General features: G+C 42.5%; 1 protein-coding gene across 1 annotated transcript; it reads right to left on the reverse strand.

Annotated features, from left to right (window-relative positions):
- Positions 1–41: 41 nt before the first annotated feature.
- Positions 42–24,806, reverse strand: LOC102687958 (rap1 GTPase-GDP dissociation stimulator 1). The gene is made up of 14 exons (XM_015347847.2): positions 24,600–24,806; positions 19,047–19,148; positions 14,108–14,230; positions 13,003–13,128; positions 10,684–10,812; positions 8,657–8,782; positions 6,288–6,431; positions 5,943–6,074; positions 5,576–5,710; positions 4,963–5,088; positions 4,001–4,140; positions 2,338–2,464; positions 919–1,047; positions 42–761 (listed from the first exon to the last, which is right to left on the reverse strand). The coding sequence occupies exons 1-14, from the start codon at positions 24,601–24,603 to the stop codon at positions 634–636; spliced, it is 1,671 nt and encodes a 556-aa protein (XP_015203333.1). The 5' UTR covers positions 24,604–24,806; the 3' UTR covers positions 42–633.
- Between the last annotated feature and the right edge of the window lie 826 nt (positions 24,807–25,632).

A 25,632-nucleotide genomic window follows, 5' to 3' on the forward strand; every position in this document is an offset into this window, starting at 1 on the left:
CATAATTTGCATTCGTGCTCTGTGCAAATAAAAGAGACAAATACATTTGGTTTGGTTTTATGTCACTTTTTCATCAGCATACAAATAAAACATCATAATTAAGTGTCCTGAACAGAAAGTGCATAAAATCATAATAGTGCTCTAATACTCTAATGCACCTGTGGTTCGTATGCGTTAATACTTTCCTGATATGTTTATACTACTCGCATGTTGTTGCTGGATCCTCAATGTTATTTTGGAAAAAGGCCCCTTTGTTAGCCTGGACATCCTCCGAGATACTCAAGTCTTGGCTTGTGCTTGTCAATCAAGCAGGTCAGTTCCAGGTTTTGTCAATTCCAAATCTGTGAATAATAGTGCTCCAATCTGAGTGGGTTGGTTGTTCTCATTGCAGTTGATGTCCAGAAGACCTGAATCACTGCATGCCTTACCTGCAGCAACACAATTGGTATGGTACAGGGATCCACTGGGAATCTACTTAAAACACTCCTGTCTATTCTTGAATTCCATATGTTGTGGCAGCTCAGCATGTTCCTGTGCTTCTAGTTTATCAGTAGTTCACAGCGCAGTAGCTCTGGTCCTGGTGGATGCTAAGTCAATGGCAGTTGTATGCAGAGGGAAAGGTGCATCACTGGCCTAGTTCATCTCTGCCAGGACAGTCAGTGCGGTGTTGGCCTGTGAGGCCAGCTTGGCATTGGCATGACCAGAGAGTTTGGTCAGGCTTTCCTTAAGGTTCAGCAATTCCATCTGTTCCCTCAGGGAGACTTTGAGATGGAGAGAGAGAAGGGAGATGGAATTAAGAAACCTAATCGTTTCAGTAAAACTGCCATTCAATCATAATGTTAAAGGCCTTAAAGCTACAGTACCTAATAGCACCATTCTAAACCAGCATTTCTTTAGCAATAGTCTAGTTCTGCTCACCAGAGTTGACCAGGCTGCAGACGAGGCCAACTGCACTGAACTTCACCTCGACTGCACCCACAGGATCATCCAGCATCTGCTGCAGAGTGGGCACCAGGCCCACCTCCCGAAACACCACCTCCATGGACTCTGCAGGACAGGTAGTGTACACAGGGTATGTGGCACGATGGAACACAGGTCAGATTAAGTTTGAAGAACTGTGTCTGTGATAAATACATTTTTTCTTATGAATAATATTCTGTAGATATGCAGTCCGAAAAGGTACAGTACTTTATTGTGGCCTTGTCAGGGTGGCTAGATCTTCCAGCACACATGCACACAAGGCTTGAGTACAATGGAGTACAGAGAAGCAGACAAGCACAGCATTTATTCACAGCACCCTCAGAGAGATATTCTAGTCAGGTTTCCATCATCATTTAATTCTGCTTTTATTTGTATGAATTTAAACCTCTCCAGCACCTCAAACCTAGAGGAAAATAGATTCACTGATATCTACAGTACATACACTCTAAGGTTATCGAATTAAATGTTTACAGTAGGTGTTTCTTAATGATGTTACTGCAGGCAATATAATAACTTAATAGACTGCCAGAAAAAATCAATCTGTGTCTTTTTTGTTCTCATGTGGAAAGATCCCTGTTTTATATTCCAGTTTACTTCTGAACTGCTGAACTGCTGTGAACATGAACTAGAGTTTCTATTATTAATTGTTGAAACAATTATATGTCACCAGACAAAGACCCTCACTATGTACTCATGAAGCTAGCAAGGTTTGTCAAGTTACTGTAGGTAGCAACGTTACAACCCTTAAATAGAATGGAGATATCAGGAGGCAACTGGGAATGTGCAGTGCAATTAGGACCATAAATACGCTCCTAGCCCCATTTATAAGCTTGCATGGAGATGTGTTAGTGTTTGACACTTTAGTGTAGAAGTGTTGCAGGTAAAGCTGATTTAATCTTGTCTGTCTGCACTTTACAAACAGTAACTGGGTTTTTTGGCATTTATTTCCTGACGCTGCAGTCCCTCCAAAATTCTATTTTTATATAATCTCTGTCTCATAATTAAAATAAGTAATTACAAGATTTCAATAAATAATCAGAATTTTGCATTTGTGATTTATAAAACTTGGTAAAAAAAACCCTCATTAAAATATTACATCAACACAGAAAAACTTAAAAGTAAATGTTAGTGACTGCTCTATCTTGCAGTACATTGGTAACTATGAATCTCCTCTAGTGTCTTAGGCATAATTGAGTCTTACTGTTTCTCATATCCCTGCTTGTCAATGAAGTGTCTTTCAATGAGTCAGAGTGTCACAGTTCTTTCCACTTACAGTATGCATCTGTTCCTGCCCTTCTCTCCATCAAGGTGAGATGAGGGGTGTATGTCTCGTGGAAACAAGTTTGCCACGCTCACCAATGTCGATAGCAGAGGCGATCGCCAGGGCAACCAGGGCTTCGTTCTGCATGATGACGTGTTCGCTTGTTGCCATGGTGATGAGGTGCCGCACTCCACCTGCTCTGGTCACAGCATGGATCACTTCCTGTCAGGACAGCAGAGAGAAGGAGTTAGTGTAGTAGTCTCACACCGTGGTCAGCAAGTGCGTTCATCAGTGGCCAGGTGATATACAGTAGAAAAAATGTTTTTGGTCTACTTTAAATTCAAATCAATTTAAAAAGATGTAAAGATTATTCAAAAAGATGATTCATAAAGATGTAACACTCTCTGTGGCGATATATGTATCAGAGTGCTTGTCTGTGTGGGTTTGTCTGTCTATGTATATCACGTTGTATCTGTATGATTCTTTATGAATATTAATTAGAGGCCATAATCAGTGCATCAGTTTGTGCATCACTGTGCATGTGTGTATTTCACAGGCACAAATGTGTGCTGCTATACATACATACATGTGAAGATATCAGTGTGTGTGTGCTTGTGTAAGACAACAGGCACAAGTGTGTGCTCCTGTACATGTGTATATCACTGTGTGTTCTTGCGTAGGTGTACAGACACAAGTGTGTGCTTCTGTACATGTGTATATCACTGTGTGTGCTTGCGTAGGTGTACAGACACACGTGTGTGCTCCTGTACATGTATATATCACTGTGTGTGCTTGCGTAGGTGTACAGACACAAGTGTGTGCTCCTGTACATGTGTATATCACTGTGTGTGCTTGCGTAGGTGTACAGACACACGTGTGTGCTCCTGTACATGTATATATCACTGTGTGTGCTTGCGTAGGTGTACAGACACAAGTGTGTGCTCCTGTACATGTGTATATTTCTGTGTGTGCTTGCGTAGGTGTACAGAAACACGTGTGTGCTCCTTTACATGTATATATCACTGTGTGTGCTTGCGTAGGTGTACAGACACAAGTGTGTGCTCCTGTACATGTGTATATTTCTGTGTGTGCTTGCGTAGGTGTACAGGCACAAGTGTGTGCTCCTGTACATGTACATATCACTGTGTGTGCTTGCGTAGGTGTACAGACACAAGTGTGTGCTCCTGTACATGTGTATATTTCTGTGTGTGCTTGCGTAGGTGTACAGGCACAAGTGTGTGCTCCTGTACATGTGTATATCACTGTGTGTGCTTGCGTAGGTGTACAGGCACAGGTGTGTGCTCCTGTACATGTGTATATCACTGTGTGTGCTTGCGTAGGTGTACAGGCATAGGTGTGTGCTCCTGTACATGTGTATATCACTGTGTGTGCTTGCGTAGGTGTACAGACACAAGTGTGTGCTTCTGTACATGTGTATATCACTGTGTGTGCTTGCGTAGGTGTACAGACACAAGTGTGTGCTCCTGTACATGTGTATATTTCTGTGTGTGCTTGCGTAGGTGTACAGGCACAAGTGTGTGCTCCTGTACATGTGTATATCACTGTGTGTGCTTGCGTAGGTGTACAGGCACAGGTGTGTGCTCCTGTACATGTGTATATCACTGTGTGTGCTTGCGTAGGTGTACAGGCACAGGTGTGTGCTCCTGTACATGTGTATATCACTGTGTGTGCTTGCGTAGGTGTACAGGCACAGGTGTGTGCTCCTGTACATGGGCATGAGTGTTTGCAGGGACTCACTGGAGCTCGGCTATGTCTGATGAGGGCTGCCAGCAGCCTGTTGGCCTCTCCCCGGACCCCAGCATGATCCCGGGCCTCACACCATTCCATCACCCTAGACAAAAGGGCTTCATCCTGGCCTAGCACAGCCGCTGCTTCCTCTGAGGGAGAAACACAGTCTGACAGAAGAAACTCCCCACAGCACTAAAACACACCTTAGACTCTGCTGCACTATTGTCTATGCATATAGGCAGGAGCCGTAACTAGTAATTTAATACTACCAGACAAACGGTTTGTGCTAGACTGTCTTCAAATTGTTATTTCATCATCAGTCAAGAGTGCAGAATGAAAGGTTGCCACAGTTGGCATTTCTTTGGCCATGGTCTTGAGTGTCATAAGAAATTAAGGGGTATTTACAAAAGGATGTAATTAAAATATCACAATTAACTGAATAAACAATGCAATCCTCATTTGTGCTAGCAGAGTTATTCTGGTTTTGGCGGTAATTGTCTTCTTTCACAGTCTTGGTGGTTTGAAACTGTCACAGTAGGGAGCCACCCACAGCTGTAATTCTGCTTGTGTGTCCGGAAGGTTGATAATTAGCTACACAAAGGGGTATGTGACAGAGACAGTCATTTAAACTATGACAACTGAAGCCATAAATCAGGAGCCCTCCAGTCCCCTAAAAGCCACAGAGCCTTTCAGCTTTCATTCAACCTGAGCACTTATTAAATAAAACATCTTGACCTGTTTAACCTTTTCTGAGGTTTAAACTGATAGGATTTAAAGGAAACTCTGTCTTAATGTCGTAGGACTGACTTGCTTAATTAACTGACTTTTAATTTAAAGTGAAATATCTTACAACCATCTCAATACTGACTACACTGTCAAGTCTGTCACCACTGTGTTAATTCCCCTCGAGGAGCACATCTGTGCACAACAGCCAAGAAACAAAACAGGACTTCTTGAGGATCAGACCTCACCTTGCCCATCGACCATCATGCGCAGGGTGCCCAGCAGTTTGAACTGTACCGGGGGCATCTCCGAACGCAGCAGGGCCTTAATCCTCTCCGACACCGCATCCTCCAGCATCCGCACCTTGTTAGTGGCTAGAACATTCATACATACTGTAGGAATGGGTTCAACACAGTCTGTCAAGAGCTCGCCTTTCGCCAAAGTATACCTCGGGGTTTCTGAATTGACACAGCTCTTCTTCTACAATAACTTATCATTTCACTGTGTTTTTTAGGACTCATATTCACTGAGCATTATTACCCTGGACCAACTGTATTGTAACTCCAATATTTCTGACCACAAATGATTAGAAGGGAAGGATCAAGCATCTACAGTCATATTCATACTACAGAGGTTGAAAGGGGGGCAAGATGGAGGGCAGCGTGCACAGGTCTTCACTCCCTCCATGGGAGGCAAGCATTGGTGTAAGGATGTTGAGTTAATAAGGGCCAGATTCCAATTTTCCAAATGTGTGCCAGTACTGTAGGCCAACAAACCTTCCCCCAATCCCATCAAATCAGACAGATATAGTCTCTCTGATAACACACTGCATCAGAAACAGTCAGCGCTGATCTAAGGTACCTGGAATTGCAAGGTTCCTGAGAGCACTCAGAGCAGCGTGCTGGACAGACACGTCCCCTTCATCCACATGGTGCTCCAGCAGGTTTAATATGTGAGGGACCACCCCGAGCTCCACCATCCGCACACAGTTCCCGTCTGAGACGGCCATTCCCCAGAACGAAAGTGCATTGCATGGTGAGAGCAGATCCCTTCTGCCAACTTCCTTAAATACATGTCATAATCCAACAGGCCGATTTTCTAAATGTGCCACTTTGGAGATCAGCACTTCGAGAAAGTGAAAGATTTAAGCCTGCCTCTTGCAGAGAGACAGATCAAGCAAGAAGAAGCCAGATAAAGCAAATATCTTGTAAAAGCTGCCAACACTCACCATTCCTGGCAAAGTTGGCGATGGCCAGCGCTCCCGACAGCTGCAGCTGGGTGTTGGACGATTGTAGCCAAGACAGGACATCCTGATAGATACTGCCTGTCCCGTCCCCAAAACACTTCTGCATGGATTCATCTAGAACACATTGAGAGTGCCTGGTAGGAAGACATCAGGACTAAAAACGCATCAGCAGCAAAAAAACTTTAAAGAGCTTTTATGAGCAACAGGGGGTGAAGAGGAAGAAAATGGATACACCAGCTATTTCAAGGAGTAATAGTGCATCTGATGATAGCAGGAGGGGAGATACAAAACGGTGTGCATGAGGCCCTCAATGTTAAAGTAACTCACCCCCCAGCAACAGCGACACGATGAGATTGGAGGCAATCTTGATGCTGCAGAGGTCGTGGGGGTCAGATCCCCCCTGTAGACCCTGAATCATCTCCGACAGGGCTTGAGGGACTCCTGCGTCCACAAACTGCAGCTTCAGCAAATCTGAGCACACAGACAGAGCACAGCACGTTCACCACACGCTGCGGGGCTTAGACGTTCTGTACTGTTTAGTCTGTCTCTTTAGTTTCCATACTGCCCAGTGCACAGGCTGAACAACATGTGACTTGGCATAAACTAAAAGGGAATGATTTCTAATTATATTTCAAACTGAATCCTTTCTAACTCAGTGTGTTGAACATGCTGTCTCCACATAATTTTAGATTAGCTTACCTAAACCTACTACCTACAAACTTTTCAAGACCCAGATCATAGTCAGTTATCAGGAAAGTTTTAGGCCAATGTACTTATACTATTCTATAGGGAACATTCTACCTCTACACCTTTCTTCACTCAGGCACAGGAGAAGCTGCAAACCTTTTCTAAGGCAGGTCCTAGGAGACTAGAGACCACAGATTCACCATTCCGGGCCTCATGGCCTCACCTGTTCCCTCAGTTCCTTAAGTGAATCTTTAATTCTACCTACACTGTAACCCAGCTAGTTGAAATCCCTGGGGAAGTTATGAAATCACCCGACACAGGGAATAACTACTGTAGGTGATTTGAAAGCTTTGGAAAGAAATGCAGATGACTTTGGACCGGAGCTTGGTGTTAGAATTCTAAGACATTCTAGAACCACACTGAGTAAGGTTATTAACACTTGGAAGAGCATTCATCAATCAATTACGACTATCTCGAAGCAATAAATTCAAGCATTGCTTCTCTTGGCAAGAATGAAAAGTTCATTAAACATACTTGGGTCCGCAGGTTTGACTCACTGATTGAAATCAAAGAATTGTTTCAAATATATTGAAGCACAAGGAAAGACCTCCACCTCTGAAGTTCTATGGTCCACAGAAGATGGTGATTTTATCTCTCAGCTGTCAACACGCTGCCTCACCAATAGTTTCTGAGTATGTATCTTATTTTCATACCAACAGCAAGCTATAGGTGCTATGTTAATATGCAGGCTAATTTGTGAAATATGGACAAGGTAAATGTGTCAGTACTGTGCTGTCCCTTACAGAGCTGGTTTTCGGTTTTCTCTGGACTTATTGGCAATTTGTTGAAGCAAAGTATCTCACTCACCGATTATTTCCTTTCATAGACAGACAGTTAATAGGTGATCCAGGTGATCCTCATTACTGAAGGCTAACATTGTCTTTTGCTCATGTTGTTTTAATTAATGTATTTTTAATTAACTATATAGATTCTTTATCAACTCCAAATGGCAAACAGCTAACACCAAGTGTTTCAATGAAATCATATAACTTAAGCTGAGTATATTGTTATAACAGGGAGCAATACTACTCCATCACCACACCTATTGAAGCAATTTATTATTTAAGATGTAAAAACCATGCACCCAATGAATTATTGATGAAAACCGCAGACTGCTGTGTTTTCATTGTGAATCAGTATATTAATTGTCACTTGATCACATGTTTAGAATGGAACAAGTGTAAACACTTATTTGAAAATTACATTAGTGTCATAGCCCTGTGGGGGTTACTGTCTGCTGCAGAGAACCACTTGAACATAGAAAAGAAGGTCAGACACACAGAGGTGAAGTGTTTCAAAGCTATTTCTAATGTGAATGTGCTGTCCTGAGTACAGATCCTCAGATTTACACTTAAAAGGTAACAATGGTAGTAGTTGTATATCAGTCCTGCCTGTTGTCTTATAGTTCGTGGAATAAACTGGAAATGGAAGGGTATGGAGTTCCTAATATACTCCTATGATATGGCCACTCCTCTCAGTAAAGCAACTTCCCCACCACCACCATGCAGAGGGTGATAACTTAGGATAACAGAGGGAATAACTAAATTATATCTTTGAAAGCTTTGGAAAGAAATCCAGATGACTTTGGACCAGAGCTTGGTGTTAGAATTCCATGACATTCTAGAACCACGCTGAGTAAGTGTATTAACACTTGGAAGAGCATTCATCAATCAATTCCGACTATCTGGAAGCAATAAAATCTAACATTGCTTCACTTGGCAAGAGTGAAAAGCTCTTTAAATATACTTGGGTTCTCAGGTTTGACACACTGATCGGAATCAAAGAACTGAATAACCTATGGAATAACCTGAGAGCTGATACATACAAAAATGATGCACAGGTGGATAGACACCCGTTCTCAATCATTCCACTTACTCCCAATTTGAATGAGAAAGAGATGATTTCACGCAGCCGTATTGGACACCCCTGGCTGAACATTAGCCACTCACCATTTTCCCCCAGTGTCCCCAGCACCTCCAGAATGATGTGTCGGCGCTCAGCATTGGGGGCTCGTCGCAGCTGCACTGTCAGGCACCCCGCCACTCCCACCTCTGCTAGTGCATCCCGAGCACAATCTGAAAGCAGGCAGGGTGAAACTGACCTGAACCGGCAGGAGAGTATAACACCCACATGGGCCAGAGCGCAGCTGATCAAAGAGCCGAGACAACGGCATCGGCACAGCAAAACTCTGGCCAAGCAGGTTTACCATCCTCAAGAGCTTGAGAAAATCTGTCCCTTCGAGGAAACGAGAAGTTCAACGTGTTGTCTGAAAGTACTACAAAAGCCAAAAGATTGTGTGACCTTCAGGGACCAGTGCTGTGTTATCTATCATAGAAAATAACCTTTTGCGTTGTTACAGCATATTTTAGACAAGAACAATCAAAGCAAACCTTGACAGTATACAGTATCCCTGAGGCAGGCTAGTTGATGAAGCAACCTGCCGTGGGAATCGATTACACTACAGTACTAGATGCATTTCAGACCAAAGCAATAATGCATGTTTGCTTATTATGTCTTCCTCTCACTGTTTCCAGAACATTAGTTTTTTACAGGACAGGGTTGTTAGTCTTGTGCCCAACCTCCAACATAGAGGACCTGGCACCTGACATGAGACACAAACCCACTACCCTGAGATTATGAGTCTCATGCTCTACCAACAGAGCTAGTCAGGGCCCCTCCAAATGACAATAATAATATTAATAAAACACATTTTATTTTAAAAATTGCAACTACAGTAGCTAGTGAAAATAGTGCATTATTTCAAATAGTACACACAGTGTACACTATGAGATGGATCTCTTGAGAATCAGAAATATCTCCGATTTTTATTGACCACAGGGAGTCAGAACCTCAGTTTTAGAAGGACTACTGTATGTTTTTTACTAGGAGACACATCTGTTCTTTAGTCTACACTAACTTCCCTCTAAGATGCTGTGGACATCACACCATGTCAAATGGCAAAAGGCTCTATAAATATGTGTTAGAGGAGCATGTGCACTCACAGAGAAACAACAGATAAATCCAATTATAAGGATGGAAGATATTCAAAATATCTGACCAAAGTTCTCCAGCAGTTGATAACATCTGATCACAGTGTCTGTGACGTGACCCACTGTCACACATTTCACTCCTCACACACAGAGCCATATTCATAATGTCATTTCTGCCATACTTAATTCACTGCACTCCTTTAAAATAGGAATCTGTCACGCCTTCATCCAACCAGATTCCCACACGGAAGCACACGCAGGCTAATTACACTCCAGCCCGAGCACTTCTGCCAAACCACCCCGCTCCTGTCAATCAGCCAACCACGACACTCCATCAATCAGCGCACCTTCCTCTTCTCACAATATCTCATGCTCTACCAACAGAGCTAGTCAGGGCCCCTCCAAATGACAATAATAATATTAATAAAACACATTTTATTTTAAAAATTGCAACTACAGTAGCTAGGGAAAATAGTGCATTATTTCAAATAGTACACACAGTGTACACTATGAGATGGATCTCTTGAGAATCAGAAATATCACGTGCTGTTCTACCTTAAGCAACATCAGAAGGTAAGACTACTCCCCATTCTGAGCATCTGACAGGATCAAGTGAGGTCAACTGAGTCATACTTTGTGATAACATCATTATTCTTTAAATACATAATCATTATTTATATTCAATATTTATTTACTGATTCTTATAATTATTAACACATCATTTGTTTGGTGGGCCATGAAAGGTTGGTGCATTAGATAGAAAGTTAAAGACTAATCAGATGCAGAGACACAGATTTTAAAATTCAGTGTTACATGAATCTGCACCTCGAAGTACATTGTGTGGTAGGTGTGAACTGGCCCTACAACCAGAAGACAAAACCCCTTGGGATCTACCAGGAACACACACTGTCCTGAATTAACATGACAAATGTTTGGCCCCGGACAGGGTTGTGTCTTGAATTGTCCTGCTTTCACCATCTCCTCACCAATGTCCGCCAGGTTGCAGAGAGCGAGCAGGCACACGTTGACCAGGGGATCGTTCTCCGGGTACTGCTGCATGATTGCCACCAGCCGAGGAATGACACCCCACTGCACCAGCTGATCCTGCTGGGGACCTGAGCAAGACAGGATTTGGAAGAGATTTGTATCCCTTTACAGATACCACATGTTTAAATATTGAGACAAACTCATTTAAAAACACCTTCAAGGGATACAAGGGTTTCAAACAGTAAAGTGTCACGAGCCCTTTCCAATTCCCGCAAAGCCGACACATTAAGCAATTATCCAATCACACCGCTCGCTCATCACCGCTCATCTTCTGCTTCCCAGAATACTTAAGAGCTCGCTACCACCACCACAATGCTCAGCACTGGTCTTGCCAGTGGAGCTCTCAGCTCTCAGTTCTTGTCTTCGAAACCTTCCTTGTTGCTGTCTAATTCCTGAACCTCCGGCTTCTGGACCTGTATCAGGGCTTTGACTACAATTCCTGATTCCTCAACTTGGCTAAGTACACCTGGCTTTCTCTCTTAAATCTGACACCTGAAATTCACCAGCTATCACATAGGGTCCAGTAATTCATAATGGCAACAGCGCCGTTACATAAAGGTGCTCAGCTTTTCCCTGTATTGCTATATATTTTATCTTGGGTTTGAGCCTGGCCTATGACGTTAGCTGACAGTAGCTGCATTCCCCAAAGGCAGAATTGACTGAGATTGGGTTGAGTTGGCTTGGGTTGGCCATCTTCACCTTGCTGTGTAACAGCAAAACCTGGGGTTTGGATGGTAACCTTCAAGCTTATGATAAAACTACTACTAATAATAATTCCTTATACCTATAAAGCTGTATTCTGGACACTCAAAGTTAAATTCCACTCTATTCCGGATACTCCACACAAACCCCTCCACACCTGGTTGATGTGACAGCAGCCAAAGTGCATTCAGTATGATCTCATTGAAGCCAAATCATAGGATTCTTAGGAGGCCATAATTGGCAAAGGCCATGATGAAAGTTGGCCAGGATACTGGGGTAACACCCCCACTCATTTAAAAAAAACACCCTGGGATTTTTATTGACCACAGAGAGTCAGAACCTCAGTTTTAGAAGGACTACTGTATGTTTTTTACTAGGAGACACATCTGTTCTTTAGTCTACACTAACTTCCCTCTAAGATGCTGTGGACATCACACCATGTCAAATGGCAAAAGGATCAACAAATATGTGTTAGAGGAGCATGTGCACTCACAGAGAAACAACAGATAAATCCAATTATAAGGATGGAAGATATTCAAAATATCTGACCAAAGTTCTCCAGCAGTCGATAACATCTGATCACACTGTCTATGACGTGACCCACTGTCACACATTTCACTCCTCACACACGGAGCCATATTCATAATGTCATTTCTGCCATACTTAATTCACTGCACTCCTTTAAAATAGGAATCTGTCACGCCTTCATCCAACCAGATTCCCACACGGAAGTACACACAGGCTAATTACACTCCAGCCCGAGCACTTCTGCCAAACCACCCCGCTCCTGTCAATCAGCCAACCACGACACTCCATCAATCAGCACACCTTCCTCTTCTCACAATATCTAACCCCTCCAAAACCCTCTGCTCTTTGCCTGGCATTGGTCACCCTTCAGAGCTCCTACCTCGCCTTCGTTTTCAAAACCTTCTCTTCGCTTTTCACGACACGAACCACAGAACTTGCCTTTGACCACGTCTCTCGCCTAGCCCTCGTTTGCTCTGGAAGCTACCTGCTTGTCTACTGACCACCTAAGGTACCGCACAGGGTCCATCCTTGCGATTGCTCAGCGGATCATTCGTGTCAGAATCATGGAAGTAATTATCCCAGACTGCTTATATGATACTGTAGATCTTCATTGAATCGTTGTCTTATTCGTGACAGAACAAGAACTCTTATAAAATATGTAAAAATGTTGTGATGAATATTACAAAGAAATAAACACCCAAGAAACTAATATTACTCCACAGTAACATAAATAATCTTACTTATAAAATTTCATTTCTATTGACTTTTATTGGCATAGCCAAGATGAATGTTCAGTTCAAGAAACTATCGGCATCTCATTCAAGTTGAGAACAGACCAAAAACCTGGACTTTCACAACCTGGTTTATGATTAGTGTTACTGTCTTCCTTGGGATATTTTTAAAAACTTTGTTTCCACAATCCCATCCTGACCTCACACGCATTTTTCACACTTGAAGACCACAAAAAAGAACCACTCTGCTTTTTCCCATGAGTCCCCCACTCTGCCCCTCTGTTCTAGTTATCTCACTGTTGTCGAAGCAGATGCGTCCGATGGCACGGCCCGTGTGCAGTAGCAGGTCTTCATCAGAACTCTCCAGCAGGGGGACCAGGGCTGAGACCAGGCCTGCCTCAATGCAGGGCTCCCTCACTGTGGCTGGAAGACAGAGACATGGTATTCCTGCTGTCCATAGCCCACATCCAGGAACAAGGATTACACATCTCACGGCTCTGTCCATGAGTCTCAGCCATTTATAACAGCATAGCCAAGACACAGAAATGCATACTATGCAGTGGAGCCGTGGTAGCTCAGACAGCAAAGGTGTCCAGCTCCTGACTGCAAGGTCCTGGGTTTGATCCCAGGTTGGGGCAAGTGATGTAGCTTGCTCTAATTCCTTCCAGATGGCTCCCAGGTCCAATCAGCCTGCTTTCCAAATGAGTACTGGGGGTTAATCCTTCTGGGGGTAATAGGCTGGCCGGAGTGTGATGCTGACCACATCACCTCCACTTCCAGTGTCAGATGGTCAAGGAAAATGATGACCCTTGCCCCCCTTTTGCCATGGGCCTTTATGGCCTGAAAAGGGACCTACCTACCTATTGCATGTGGCACAAAACATACTGTATTGTATGAAGACACAAAGAGAGATCAAACAGACGGTATCACTAGTATACAGCCTCTAACATCTGCTGCTCTTTCAAATTGCTAACACAAACTTTGTACATACTGTACGTCAGGCATTCAGAATTGAGCAGTTACTGGTTTTAAATCACAATCTCAAAATATTTTGCCTTTAATATTTAACTGAGTTGAAACTGGGACTGGGTGGCTCACAATGTATGCGTATGGTGCTTGTAAGTCAGAGTCCAGGGTTCAATTACCAACATGTCTTGCCCCACTGTGTTGCTCTACAGAAGAGTGGAAACGAAGGTCTGAGTGGCTCTAGTGACCCTCCCTATACTCAGTGTCAAGTATGAATTTATTTTCTCAGAAAATAAGAAATGTGTTGTCTTCTGGAACAAAACGTTCTCGAAATTGTGCTAATTGTATGTTTTTAACCTCTACTTAAGGTGCTTAAGTACCTTTGGATCCTCCTTTTAAGAGTAAAATATATGACACTTCCAGGGCCATTCCTTACCCTCTCTGGCCAGCTCAGCGATCACCAGTGCCACCTGTATTGTGAGAGAGGTGTTCTTGCCCAGCGTCTGTCCCAGGATAGGCAGCACACCACTCACTGCAATCTGCTCAGCGGCGCCCTCTCCTTGTGGCAGAGAAAACAGTGGCTCAGATCCCTGCCGTAATACAGTAATCATTCTCTAATATACGTGTTACATGCCAGCCCTTGTGAGCTCTTAATTAACTTAATTGAGCTCATTTCTCTCGACAGTAGCATTTTATGGAATCTGAAGATAATTCAAAATGCAGATCGCAATTGATTCATAGTTAAAGTTGCCCCATTTTAATAAAAAAATAGTTACATACCTGTAGAGAAAACAACAATAATCATGTGAACAAAGACCACAGAAGAAGGGACAACATTATAAAGCAAAACCTTTACAGCTGGAATTTGCAAAACACAACTACTGTACCAATATACTCTTATATTCCAGCTTCTTCCCTCATTCTCCCTCATATATGTACGCTCAGCTTTTCAGGGTAAACACAGATCACACAGATGTGCAAAACAGTACAATGACATGAATCAAAGGAAATGTGACTTCAAACCCCAGCAAAATATCAGGAGAGCTGTTGGGGGAAATTAAAGTTTGGTCAAAAAAGGGTCCTCTCAGTTGCCGATGAGTTGCAGATAATTGTGCGAGGTGTTCTATGACAGATACATCATTCTTCTGCTCAGTGCTACCTCTCTTCCTGTTACAACAGAGCCTGTCGCATGATTTAGCAGCTCGGCACTTTGCAGGTGGAAGATTGCATTAGCATTCTGTATTTCTCCAGGCTGCAGGGACCGTAGCAGCAAGATTGCTAGGAAAAGAAAACTAAAACACACAGTTCTAAATGTATTTCTACACACTAACAGCAGATGGAAATAGGTATTGTCTCCCTGTGCTGACACAGATGCAGTCTAATCAACAAGCGCTTAGCTTTCAAGAACAAAACTAACTGTAGCTACTAGAAATTAGGGTGTTTTTTGAGGATTAAGCCTCTGATCTCAATGGCCCTCTGCTGTCCTTGCAGATGCTGATTGTATACTTAAGCCAGTGTGATTTGTCAGCTCCTCTCAGTCTCTCTTATCTCAGCCCTTCATAAGGGCCTGGTGTTCTTGCACTTAGTGGGATTCCAATTTAAGTCACCCAACATCAGCAAGGGCAGCACAGCTAGGCTGGGCAAATTGCCAGTACTTCACAATTTGCATAAAACAGCATAAAAGGCTTCTGCTGAATTTATTACAGCCAACAAAAAGTTTTTTAAAAAATAAGCACAGTAGGCTAGACAGCAGAATTTAGGAAAACACTATTATTATTGGATATTTTCATTCAAAAATGCCAAAACAACACAGGAGGCAGGCTGTGCTGTCAGTTGCAGGCCCTGCTACCATGGAGACAGCTTCTGTTTTTGGAAGAGACAGTTCTAGCTGCCTGAACTAAATATATTGACTTTAAGTCAGTGTATAATATTTGGAAGCATATGAAATACAGATTGCCATCATTGTGACCAGACATTTACTACATTAATACATTGTCTGTATATTGGTGTTTAAACCTTTAAAACAGAACTCTGAGGTATTTAATGCTTCACAGGCAATGTCTTACATCCAAATTATACACAATGTGAAAGGGCAGCAGGCTGAGGTACGATGGAGGCCTTGTCTAGACTACATGCTCCAGGAAGCTGTAGAGAATGAGCTAAGGTACCTTCAGTTACTTCATCAGCTGTGACAACACATTTGGTTGGGTAACAATTTAAAAAGCGGGAAGCTGAAGTCTTCCTATGATTGCTGATATCTGCTGTAGGGATTTGTGAGATGGTTTGACTGACCAAGGAGCTTTGAACCTGTGAGTTGATTAATTTTGGGAGTGTTTTGGTGTGATAAGTTTCGGAGAGAGCCTAAAGTTTTAAGAGAAAGAAAGTTTTCTGAGTTGTCTAGAAGGGAAAATATTTATTTTGAAAACTGGAAAGCAGCTTAGTTGCCCAGTTTTGATAGGGACTGAAGCAGTCAAAGAAGAGCTTTTGTTCTGGTTTGTTTTGTCTCCTTGCACTGTTAATGAGCTGGACTTGGTTTGTACCTTATTGCTCTGTCAGTGTTTTCCTTGATTAGGCCTAATTTAAAGATTCCATTACTGTATGCACAGTGGGATGTCACAATTTGAAGCAGACTTTGCTGTTCTGCACTTAATTTATTTTTGGTAATACTGCTATTGCATTCATTGCAATTCAAAGTTTTCAAACTTTTTCTCATTTGGTCTCCATTCAGTGGAATAGCAGTTAGCACTGCTGTCTCAGGGCTACGATCCTGGGCCTGATGTTCGATTAAAATGTCTTACATGATGTGTTTTCATATTTCCCTTCCCTATGTGAGTGCCTTGGTATTTTTCCCTCTCAACCTCTCAACCTTTTTTCTCGATTTACTGGCATCTCTAAATTGTCCCTATGTCCTATCCACTGTTCAGTCCTGTTTTAAACCTTATGGCTACGGATAGGAAGTTTGACTCTTGTCACATACTGTATGTGGTCTGTTGTGACTGCATATTATTGGGAACAAGTGTTTTCTGATAATAGATGGCCTGCCTTGATTTATCTGAAAGAGAATAGACCTTATGTTGTGCTCTATTAAATACTTAAACTATTTTTTGACTCCTTCAAGCAATTTAGTGAGCTATTTTACGTTAAAGACATTTTCAAACTAGCAGTTACTGCTAGGTGTAGAAGCAATTTATAAATACACCCTTGAAATGTTTTTCGGAAACATAGTGTCACTGAAGTTTCTTCTGTCTGAGTCTAAAGGACACTGTGCTATACTCAGATTTTCTCTTACCAGGTGGAAAACCACACCTGTTACTGTATACACAGCTTTGCAATTTATAGTTTTAAAGCCTGCTTGAAAATCTGATTTAAAATTTTTAAAAAGTAGTGTTTGTGGTAATCTTGCTCATAGGCTTTGCTCATCCATGCTTTCATAAACACTGTGTCACAGAACTTGTGCTCATATCTAATTGTAAATCAGACCTGTTTAGGTCTGACAGTGTTAATGCACATATACTGTATATGTCATGTATTTATATATATATTAAACATATTTTAGAGTGCTTAATGTCGTTTTGCATCAAACCCATGTAATCCATCCATTCATTTTCTAACTGCTTTCTCCAATATGGGGTTGCAGGGGAAGTGAAGCCTATCCTAGCAAGAATGTACCTGCACTCTGTACAGGACCCCAGTCCATCTTAAGGCAAGCAGACACAAAGACCACACACTCACATCAGAGCCAATTTTCCCAGAAGCCAATTAGAGGGGAAGTTCAGTCGCAATTTTTCAGACCAGTTATTAAATCACGGTAACAAAATAAATTAAATGGCGTTATCACAGAATTTGACAAATTCTGAATTAAGCACCAAATCATGAACTTTGTTAAAGTAATGTATAATTACCAAGTTGACGTAAACCCATCGTCTTGCCACGATTGAGATCAATAGTTCGCCAGAACTGTGATGTGAGACGGCCCTTCCCGCTCACTAGTCACTGTAATGACTAATGTAATGTGAAGCATGGGTGAATAAGTACAGGTTGTGCAGCAGACATTTCACCGTAGAAATGTTCCAATGTGATCTGTATCCAGAATTAACGAGTTAGATTTGTCTGCAAAACCGTCTCAAAGTCGAGAGCAAAATTTCTATTGGATTAAAAGAGATGCATTTGTAAGCCTGGTTGTTTACAATGTAATAAAGCAGCTTCATCTCACCAGAAGTTTTATTGATTCATTCTGAATCACAAAATATGGTGCTGTGAACACCTGGAAATTTTGTCTGCTTTGTACTGAAATTTGATGTATAAGTGTATTTAATCATTTGAACCTCTATTACACACAGTGAGTGCCACTCAACTAAGCATGTGGCTGATAGTCTCAGGTAACTTTGTGCATTTAAATACATTTTTGAGCCACAAAAGAGGGTTTTAATACTTATGCAAGCATTGTTTTCCATTTTTTAATATATTTTTTCGCTTTGCCTTTGTGGAGAAGCATGTGTATATTAAAATATTTGCTTCCTCTGTGTCATTTATGCAAGCTTTGAAGCAACAAAATGTGGAAACCGTGCAAGGGTTTGAGCAGTTCTGCAAGACACTGTACTGTATATGGAAGATTGCATAACACACAATAATTGTTCTATGTCCTTTAATAACTGTCAATTACTTAGTAGCATCATGGAAAAGCTGTTTTTTTGCTGATTTGCGTCTACCAACGCCACCCATAGAAGTATGCAATAGACTCACTACACTCAAACTAATCTAGCCCATGACTCACACATGGTCATATTAGCAAGGATTACTCTCTCCTCAATCCCATAGAAACAGACGCACGACCCCCTTCGTTCAGATGTACATCCTGGAGGATTTTCAAATGACTACACGTACTGTGCATGGCTAATTTGGGAGAAATTACTTTTTTATATAGGATGGTTAATACACTTTAATTGTGCTTGCGCTAAATGGGATATGTGTGGTGTATTTTATAGGTTTTTTGTCTACATCTGTCTGATGGGTTTTGTGAGCATGTCTTGTATTTGAACGTGCCTGTTTTTCCAGTGTTGGTGCTCCAGCAAATTCATCCATGCATGTGTGTGAGGCCAGGAAACCACAAATTCAAACTGCTCAAGACTGAATGATTTGGAGTGTCTGTGTAGTACTGTATGTGAGGTGTGTTGTGTGTCTGTCTAGTGTGCTGTATTCAAGTGCAATGTGTAATATATCATTTGGTTCATTTTCACCGACTCATTCTGTATTTTGTGTGAAGTGTCTAGCCATATCTGTGCCCTGCGTTTGAAGTGTACAGTATATTTAAGCCCTGTACAGTACAATCTTAGTGTGCATGTGCAAGCAGGGCATGCTCAGTGCAATGGACTCACTCTTCTCCTGCAGCACTGTCAGCAGTGTGTCCAGATGGGATTTCAGCTCCTCTTCATTCTGCAGCCCCACCTTCATAGCTTCCAGGACAGCACTTAGAGAGTCTATGACACAGGGAGGACAGAATCACCTGGGCATGTCAGAATAACTGCACAGGTAAAGATCAGCCATTCGCCCTGCTTGCTAGCAATCACAGTTAGGAGCTGAAAGGTATTCTTGATCTCACACTGATAATCTTTCTAAGTTATGGATGATATAATATTAATTAAATGATTACAAAAGAGAAATGTTACATGTAAAAAAACATAGAAAACATGAAATAACTACATCATTATGCATGATTTAATTTTTCAATTCACAGTGATATCTGTGCATTGTGTTGCTCTGCCTTTGTTTCACTTATCACACATTCTTACAGGATTGGTGTTGCTGGCCCTGGGTAACGCTGATCCTGGATTCACTTACCTAAATCATCCATGATTAGTGGTATTCAGGGTAGTGGACCTACTGCTTAGAGGCTATGATTTATCACAGTACTGCAATCATATCAATCTTTTCCATGCAACAAGCAATGCCTTATGGAAATTCATTTAGCTTGGCTTGTGGTAAATGCAGTCTATAGTCAAGGTAGGATCCAAACAGTGAAGCGGGACATTTTGGAAAACAGCCTTGTCTGTGTTTCTTGTCTGTCAGAGACAGTGCACTTAGTGCTTGGTGAAAGCATCCAAATAAAACACATTGATGCTACTTCTCCAATACCTATATACGATTAGTAAACTACAACATCAGATTACAGTTTACAATACACTGTCAAGAACCCATATGCAAAGACATTGTCAGACCCTAATCAAGAGAAATTTCTCAATGAGCTACACCTACACCAAATAGGAAGGTCAACTTCTTATGGGGCACAGGTGCTGCTTGAAAATGTTATGCCGTCCAAGGTTAGTGCTGCATGGGTGTGATGTGTAAGAGCACAAGTGCAAGTAACAGGACAGAGAGGAAAGCAGCCACATGTAGTGCCTTTGTCCAGGAAAAGCCAGCTGTCTGCTTCCCTGGTGACCGGAGAGGGGCTATAACAGTAAAGTGACACCCCTACTTAGACTGCCCATCCTAGCCTACCGACCAGAATCTGGGACCCTCGGCTCCAGGATGAGACCAGCTACCGAGCCCCCAGCGGGGAAAGAGCCGCACAGGTCTGGGAGGCAGCCCCCCAAGTAGCCAGGGGTGCAGGCCAGCAAATCCACAGAAAAGGGTGTCCCAAGTGTACAACTGCGCTCACCCCAGGGGTTTAACTGAGCTCCCAGGGCCGAGCAGGGTCTGAGCAGACTGCCTCAGCAGCAAGAGATGGGTGGTCAGCGTCTAGCCTGGGGACCTCAACCCCGGTGAAACAGATTTGGGCAGCCCCGGCTACCCAAGGAGCAGGATCCTGTGCTGAGCTCCAAGGGCAAAATAGGACATTCGACTCCAGAGACGCCGGTCTCATCCTGGCGTTGAGAACCACAGGCAGGATCCTGGGAAATATGACCACCCAAAGAGACTGCTGAGGCATCTGCTGGGGAACCGGAGAGCCGACCAGCAGAGGCGGGATAAAAATAAAACCGGAACGGAGAAAAGAGTGCCGCCACAAAACAGAACGAACAGAGGAGAACAGGAATGAAAAGACAATGACAGCACCCCGATGAAGAAGGGATCTGGCTTTAAATAGAGAAGTCAAATGGATTAACTAAGGAGTGGATCTCTGAAGACATGCCATAGATTGTGAAACAGGAGAGAGAAGCCAGACCTCAAGATCATAGTAGTAGATACAATGTGTTAGGACAGGCAAGGTCGCCCAGTGAAAAAACCAATAACTCCAGTCAATTCAAAGATGCAACACAGAATAGAAGATGAACAGGTGGAAAGATTCATCTCACTGGTGCTGGCAGAAGCCAAGCAGTTAAAGATCCAGACATCTGCTATAAAGAACAGACAGAAATCGCATCTGCTCTTAAGCTGCAGCAACAATCCACAGATGCTGATATTGGGTGGTGACCGCTTCTTCCAACAGCTTAAAAACTTCATCGGTCATGTCTGGTCTAGAAGCCTTACAGAAGGGTATCACTCTTTCCTTCAATAAGAGGAAAGGGTCTAGGCATGAGTTGATGAATTACCTTAGGATCGCAATCCTCTCTGTCACAGACAAGGACTTCTTAATTACTCTGTTGAACAGAGGAAAAAACCTACTAGAAAAACCAGAAGGAGACGAGAACACAGTAGCTTCACATAAGGCAGATCCATGATAGACAGAAGATGTACGCGGACAGTTCTTCTGCAGTCACGGTACAAATTTCAAAGACCGCTGTGGATCATCTACGAAATTCTGAGCAACATCAGACAAGGCTGTGTATTGATACTCGATACTACAGTAGAGTCTCAGGGGTCTTCTCTGTACAACACTGGGACACCTAGTATTCACAGACCTTGACAATGTAGATGATGTTGCAGTTTTTTCTCAGAAATCTCAGAAATGCTGGAAGTTTTTTTGTCTTTGGAGGCTCTCATTTGTTCAGGGCCATTTGTTCTCAAGGTGACAAAACCAAGATCCAGGTGGCTGTACATGATGATAATATTCCAACACAAGTGTCAGTACAGGACCATACTGCGAAAGTGGAGTCCTTCACCTGGCTCAAAGTCCAGATCCATAACACAAGGAACAGTGAGTCAGAAATATAACGTTGAATAGGAATAGTGCATACCAGCGTGCTTGCACTGGACAGAAACATCTGATTCTCAAATACATGACTTGACTCAAAGCTGTGGCAATGGCAATAACCCCATCACTCCTGTGCTGTTGCAGTATGTGGCTTGGAGACATGATTGACCACTTCCATTCTCTAATGTCATCTGGATGCATTCAACAAGTAGCATCTGTGTAAGATACTACGTTTGTCATATCACAACCAAACGACCAACGCAGAAGACAATGTCAGAATAGAGCAAGAGTCTGTGATGATCTTAAGGAGAAACAGTTCTGCATGGTGCAGAACTAACCTGTTGGCTGGACATTTTTCATGGTCAGAGCAGCCCTCCAGCTGGGAGTTCACCACAGATACTGATATAGAGCCACAGAGAGCTTCACAGAATTATCCAGCAGTTGACAATATCGTGCAACAAATACTACCCTGCATTTGTTTGGTTAGGATTTTCTATTGAATTATTGTTAACTGAATTGTAACTTATTAGGTCAATAAATAAACTGTTATGTGGTATATTACTTACTTTATGCATTGCCTTCATTTTTACAGCTCATTGACTGCTTTGAAAGTAGGTCTCTGTGAGTAAATGCACATAATTTAATAATCATACATTAATAATATTGTCATTTCACTTCATCAGGAATGAAGTGCCTGTACCAGTTTAGCACTCCCACGCTGAAAAGCTTAATCACACCATGAGATGAACCATCCTGTCAGTGGATTATCTGTTCTATACAAGATTCAAGCAAGAAAGGAACAACATGGACTAATTGGCCTAATTGTGTTTGTTTCTGTTTTAATGGTGTAGAAAAATTTAAAAACATGTTAAAATGTTTTCTTTCAAATACAAAACTTATAGGGGCAACGTTCAGAGCTTTTTGTTCCAGAACATATTTTTCTGCCTGTTCTCCAAAGCAGAATAAATAGTGAATAGGAAAAATATTTTCCCTTATATTTCAGCTATTTCTTTTTTATAGATATTACATAATATTTTTATAGAAATTTGTTTATTTTTAGATATGTAGATCATTTAAATTTTTGAGCTGAGGAAATTTCACATCAAGAAGGTATTTCGATCCCACATTTCTAAAAAGCTGCCTAGTTGCAGGTGACAAACACAAGTGTGGTGCATTAAGAGAGAATCGCTCCACATAATTCAACATCTGCTCTCAACAGAAGGTGCTCAGAAAAGCGGTGGTGTTTTTGAGTCTTGGTGGTGCGAAGGAGTGGAGTGAGAGAATGTCCTGTGTCAGCGTTCCCCTGCCGCAGGCACAGTACAAATGTGGAACTCCACTTCTCCACCTCAAAAGCCAATCCTGCACATCTCCCAGCCAGCGACAAGCAAACTGGGCTGGAAGGAGATGAATCAATCAGGCCGTGTGCGACAGCTGTCACTCTCCAACTATCCTGAAGTGACCCCATCTTTTCAGTTTTCTTTGTGGCTTCTGACAGCTAAACACAGATACATACAAGAGCTTGTGGGTGTGCAGCCAAGCACGGCCCAATTAATAAACAGTGTCATACTGATGACTTTATGAGTGCTTATTCCTGCTCATGTTCCTGTGGAGTCTGAATTTTCCCCCACAGCATCGATATAACTGTGATAAAACTCTGCTTGTTGGAAGAGCATCTGCATTAGGCCGTGTATACAAGGTATCCAGATTCTGCTGGGCTTGAGTCTGCTGTGGAGTTGTGCTGGGTATTGTGTAGCAAACAATATTTCTGCATAGTTTAACACAGTGTGCATTCACTGAATCTATCTTTGTATAGGAAGAAAATGGCATTGCTTATGAATAAACCACTAGTGACTTGTCTACTACATCCTGATATTGATACGAGGATCCTACTATTAGTATAATTCTGTCAGCAAGTGAGAGAATCAACATCCACATGAATGCTAAACCAGTTCAGTGGCTGTGTGTGTCAGTCGGCATTTCATCCTGGCTCACTACATGAAAGATGTGTGTTTGTGCACAAAGCAGTGCTTGCATGAATCAGTCACTTAGTGAATGAAAACACATTGTGAAGAACTGCTGCTAGCTGTCTGTTAAACACAGAACAGTCCCATGTGAGATGAAGAGCATTTGCATATTTCCAACTTCCCTGAACATTCAGCAATGTAAGAGATTTAAAGAATCTTTTGCATTTATAGGAGCAGATTCATGAAGATATTGCCTTTAGAACAATTCACTGCAGATAACCGAATCAGAAAATAATGGAAACACATAAAAATGCCATTCTGGCTCTCACTGTTTTGCAGTCATAATACCCTTGAACAAGGCATGTAACCCTTAAATAAATGTTGTGACAATAGGTATAATTTCTATGAGAACAGACAGATCAGGCTATCCTGTGCTCATGCAGGTTTTATGTCAGTTTTCCAAAATTGTGCAGCTTTACGTTTGCTAGAGGCTGTGGCAGCCCTTTAACTTTTGTGTAGCACCTCCCTGACCTGATTGGTTAGTGTTGGTTTTTTTTATTCAGAACCGAGGGCTTCCAACTGGTGGTGAGTAGAGTAGTAGCCAGGACAGCAGTTACCGTTTTACCATTCCAAACACACCCGAGGCGTTTTGGCTCACCTTACAAGCTCTAGGACTGTCCTGAGTGAAATAATCTCTAAACCTTTTATGCGCCTCTGATTTCTAGAAGCCACCCCACCAGAGCACAGGAAATAAAAATGCACTGGGCAGGGGGCCATAGTGGCAGCCGTGATTTTGTCCTCAAAAGACAATAAATGACCTTTAAAACATGCACACCCAGAGAGACTGCTGAACGTAAAGATGGGAGAGAAAGCATCTGGGTGGATGCAGCACTTACCCATGGCTGCAGTGCAGTGTGGCAAGACAAGCTCTTTCCCCGCCTTTCCCCTCTGTCTGCCAGTGTGTCTGCTCCTGTGAAGGGTTCGGCAGCCTGCAGTCCAGACTCGCTCAGCCTCTCAGTGCACTCTGGAGAGCTGCGGTACAGATCCTTACTGTCCCTCCGCACTTCTCCCTCTCTCTCCTGACTCACACAGCACCCTCACGCTCTCTCCCTCTCTCGAACATGTGCTCTCTCTCTCCTCTCCCCCCAACCCCCCTCCCCCTTCTCTCTCTCCTCCACTGCCTCTTTCCCTCTCTTTCTCCTTGCTAATACGCTTTAGATCCTAAATCTCTCCAAAGCTGCTCTGCATACAATTAGCCTCTCGAAGGCACTGTGACTGAAATACACAGTGAAATACCAAGCAACACTTCGAATTCTACCTGAGATCATACTGTTCACCAAGCAAAGCCCTGTTCACACTTTCTGATGTTATTAATGACTTGTGTGAAGGGTGGCACAGCATGGCTGCTTTTTAGTGCTGTGTCTCTGGGTTCAATTCTAGACCTGGGGTGCTATCTGTGTGGAGTTTCTATGTTCTCCCCCGTCTTCGAATGGGTTTCCTCTGGGTCCTCTGGTTTTTCTCCCACTGGTCTCTCTCTGGATTTGGGTGCTCTAGTTTTCTCCCACAGTCCGAAAAAAAACATACAAGTAAGTAGGCTAATTGGCTTCAGGGAAAACTAGCCCAGATGTCAGAGTGATGGACTGGCCTCCCGTGCAATGTGTATACTACCTTGTGCCCATTTCTCGCCAGGACAGGCTCTGTCTCCCCCCTGAAGCTGTGTTATATAAAGCGGTTTGCAAATGGAATTGTGTAAATTGTTTTTTCTATAGGAGAAAACCAAAAGACTGGTGCCTGTGCCCTTTTTAACAGTGCATACAAAACATCTCAAACATCTTACACCAAAGCATATAAAATTAAAATAATTATTTCATTAGAAATGTGATCATCTCAGAAGAGAAATTGACTGTTATCACTATTTTAACAGTCAAG

This window comes from Lepisosteus oculatus, chromosome 4 (assembly GCF_040954835.1).
Source record: "Lepisosteus oculatus isolate fLepOcu1 chromosome 4, fLepOcu1.hap2, whole genome shotgun sequence".
In the NCBI taxonomy this organism is placed as follows: Eukaryota; Metazoa; Chordata; class Actinopteri; order Semionotiformes; family Lepisosteidae; genus Lepisosteus; species Lepisosteus oculatus.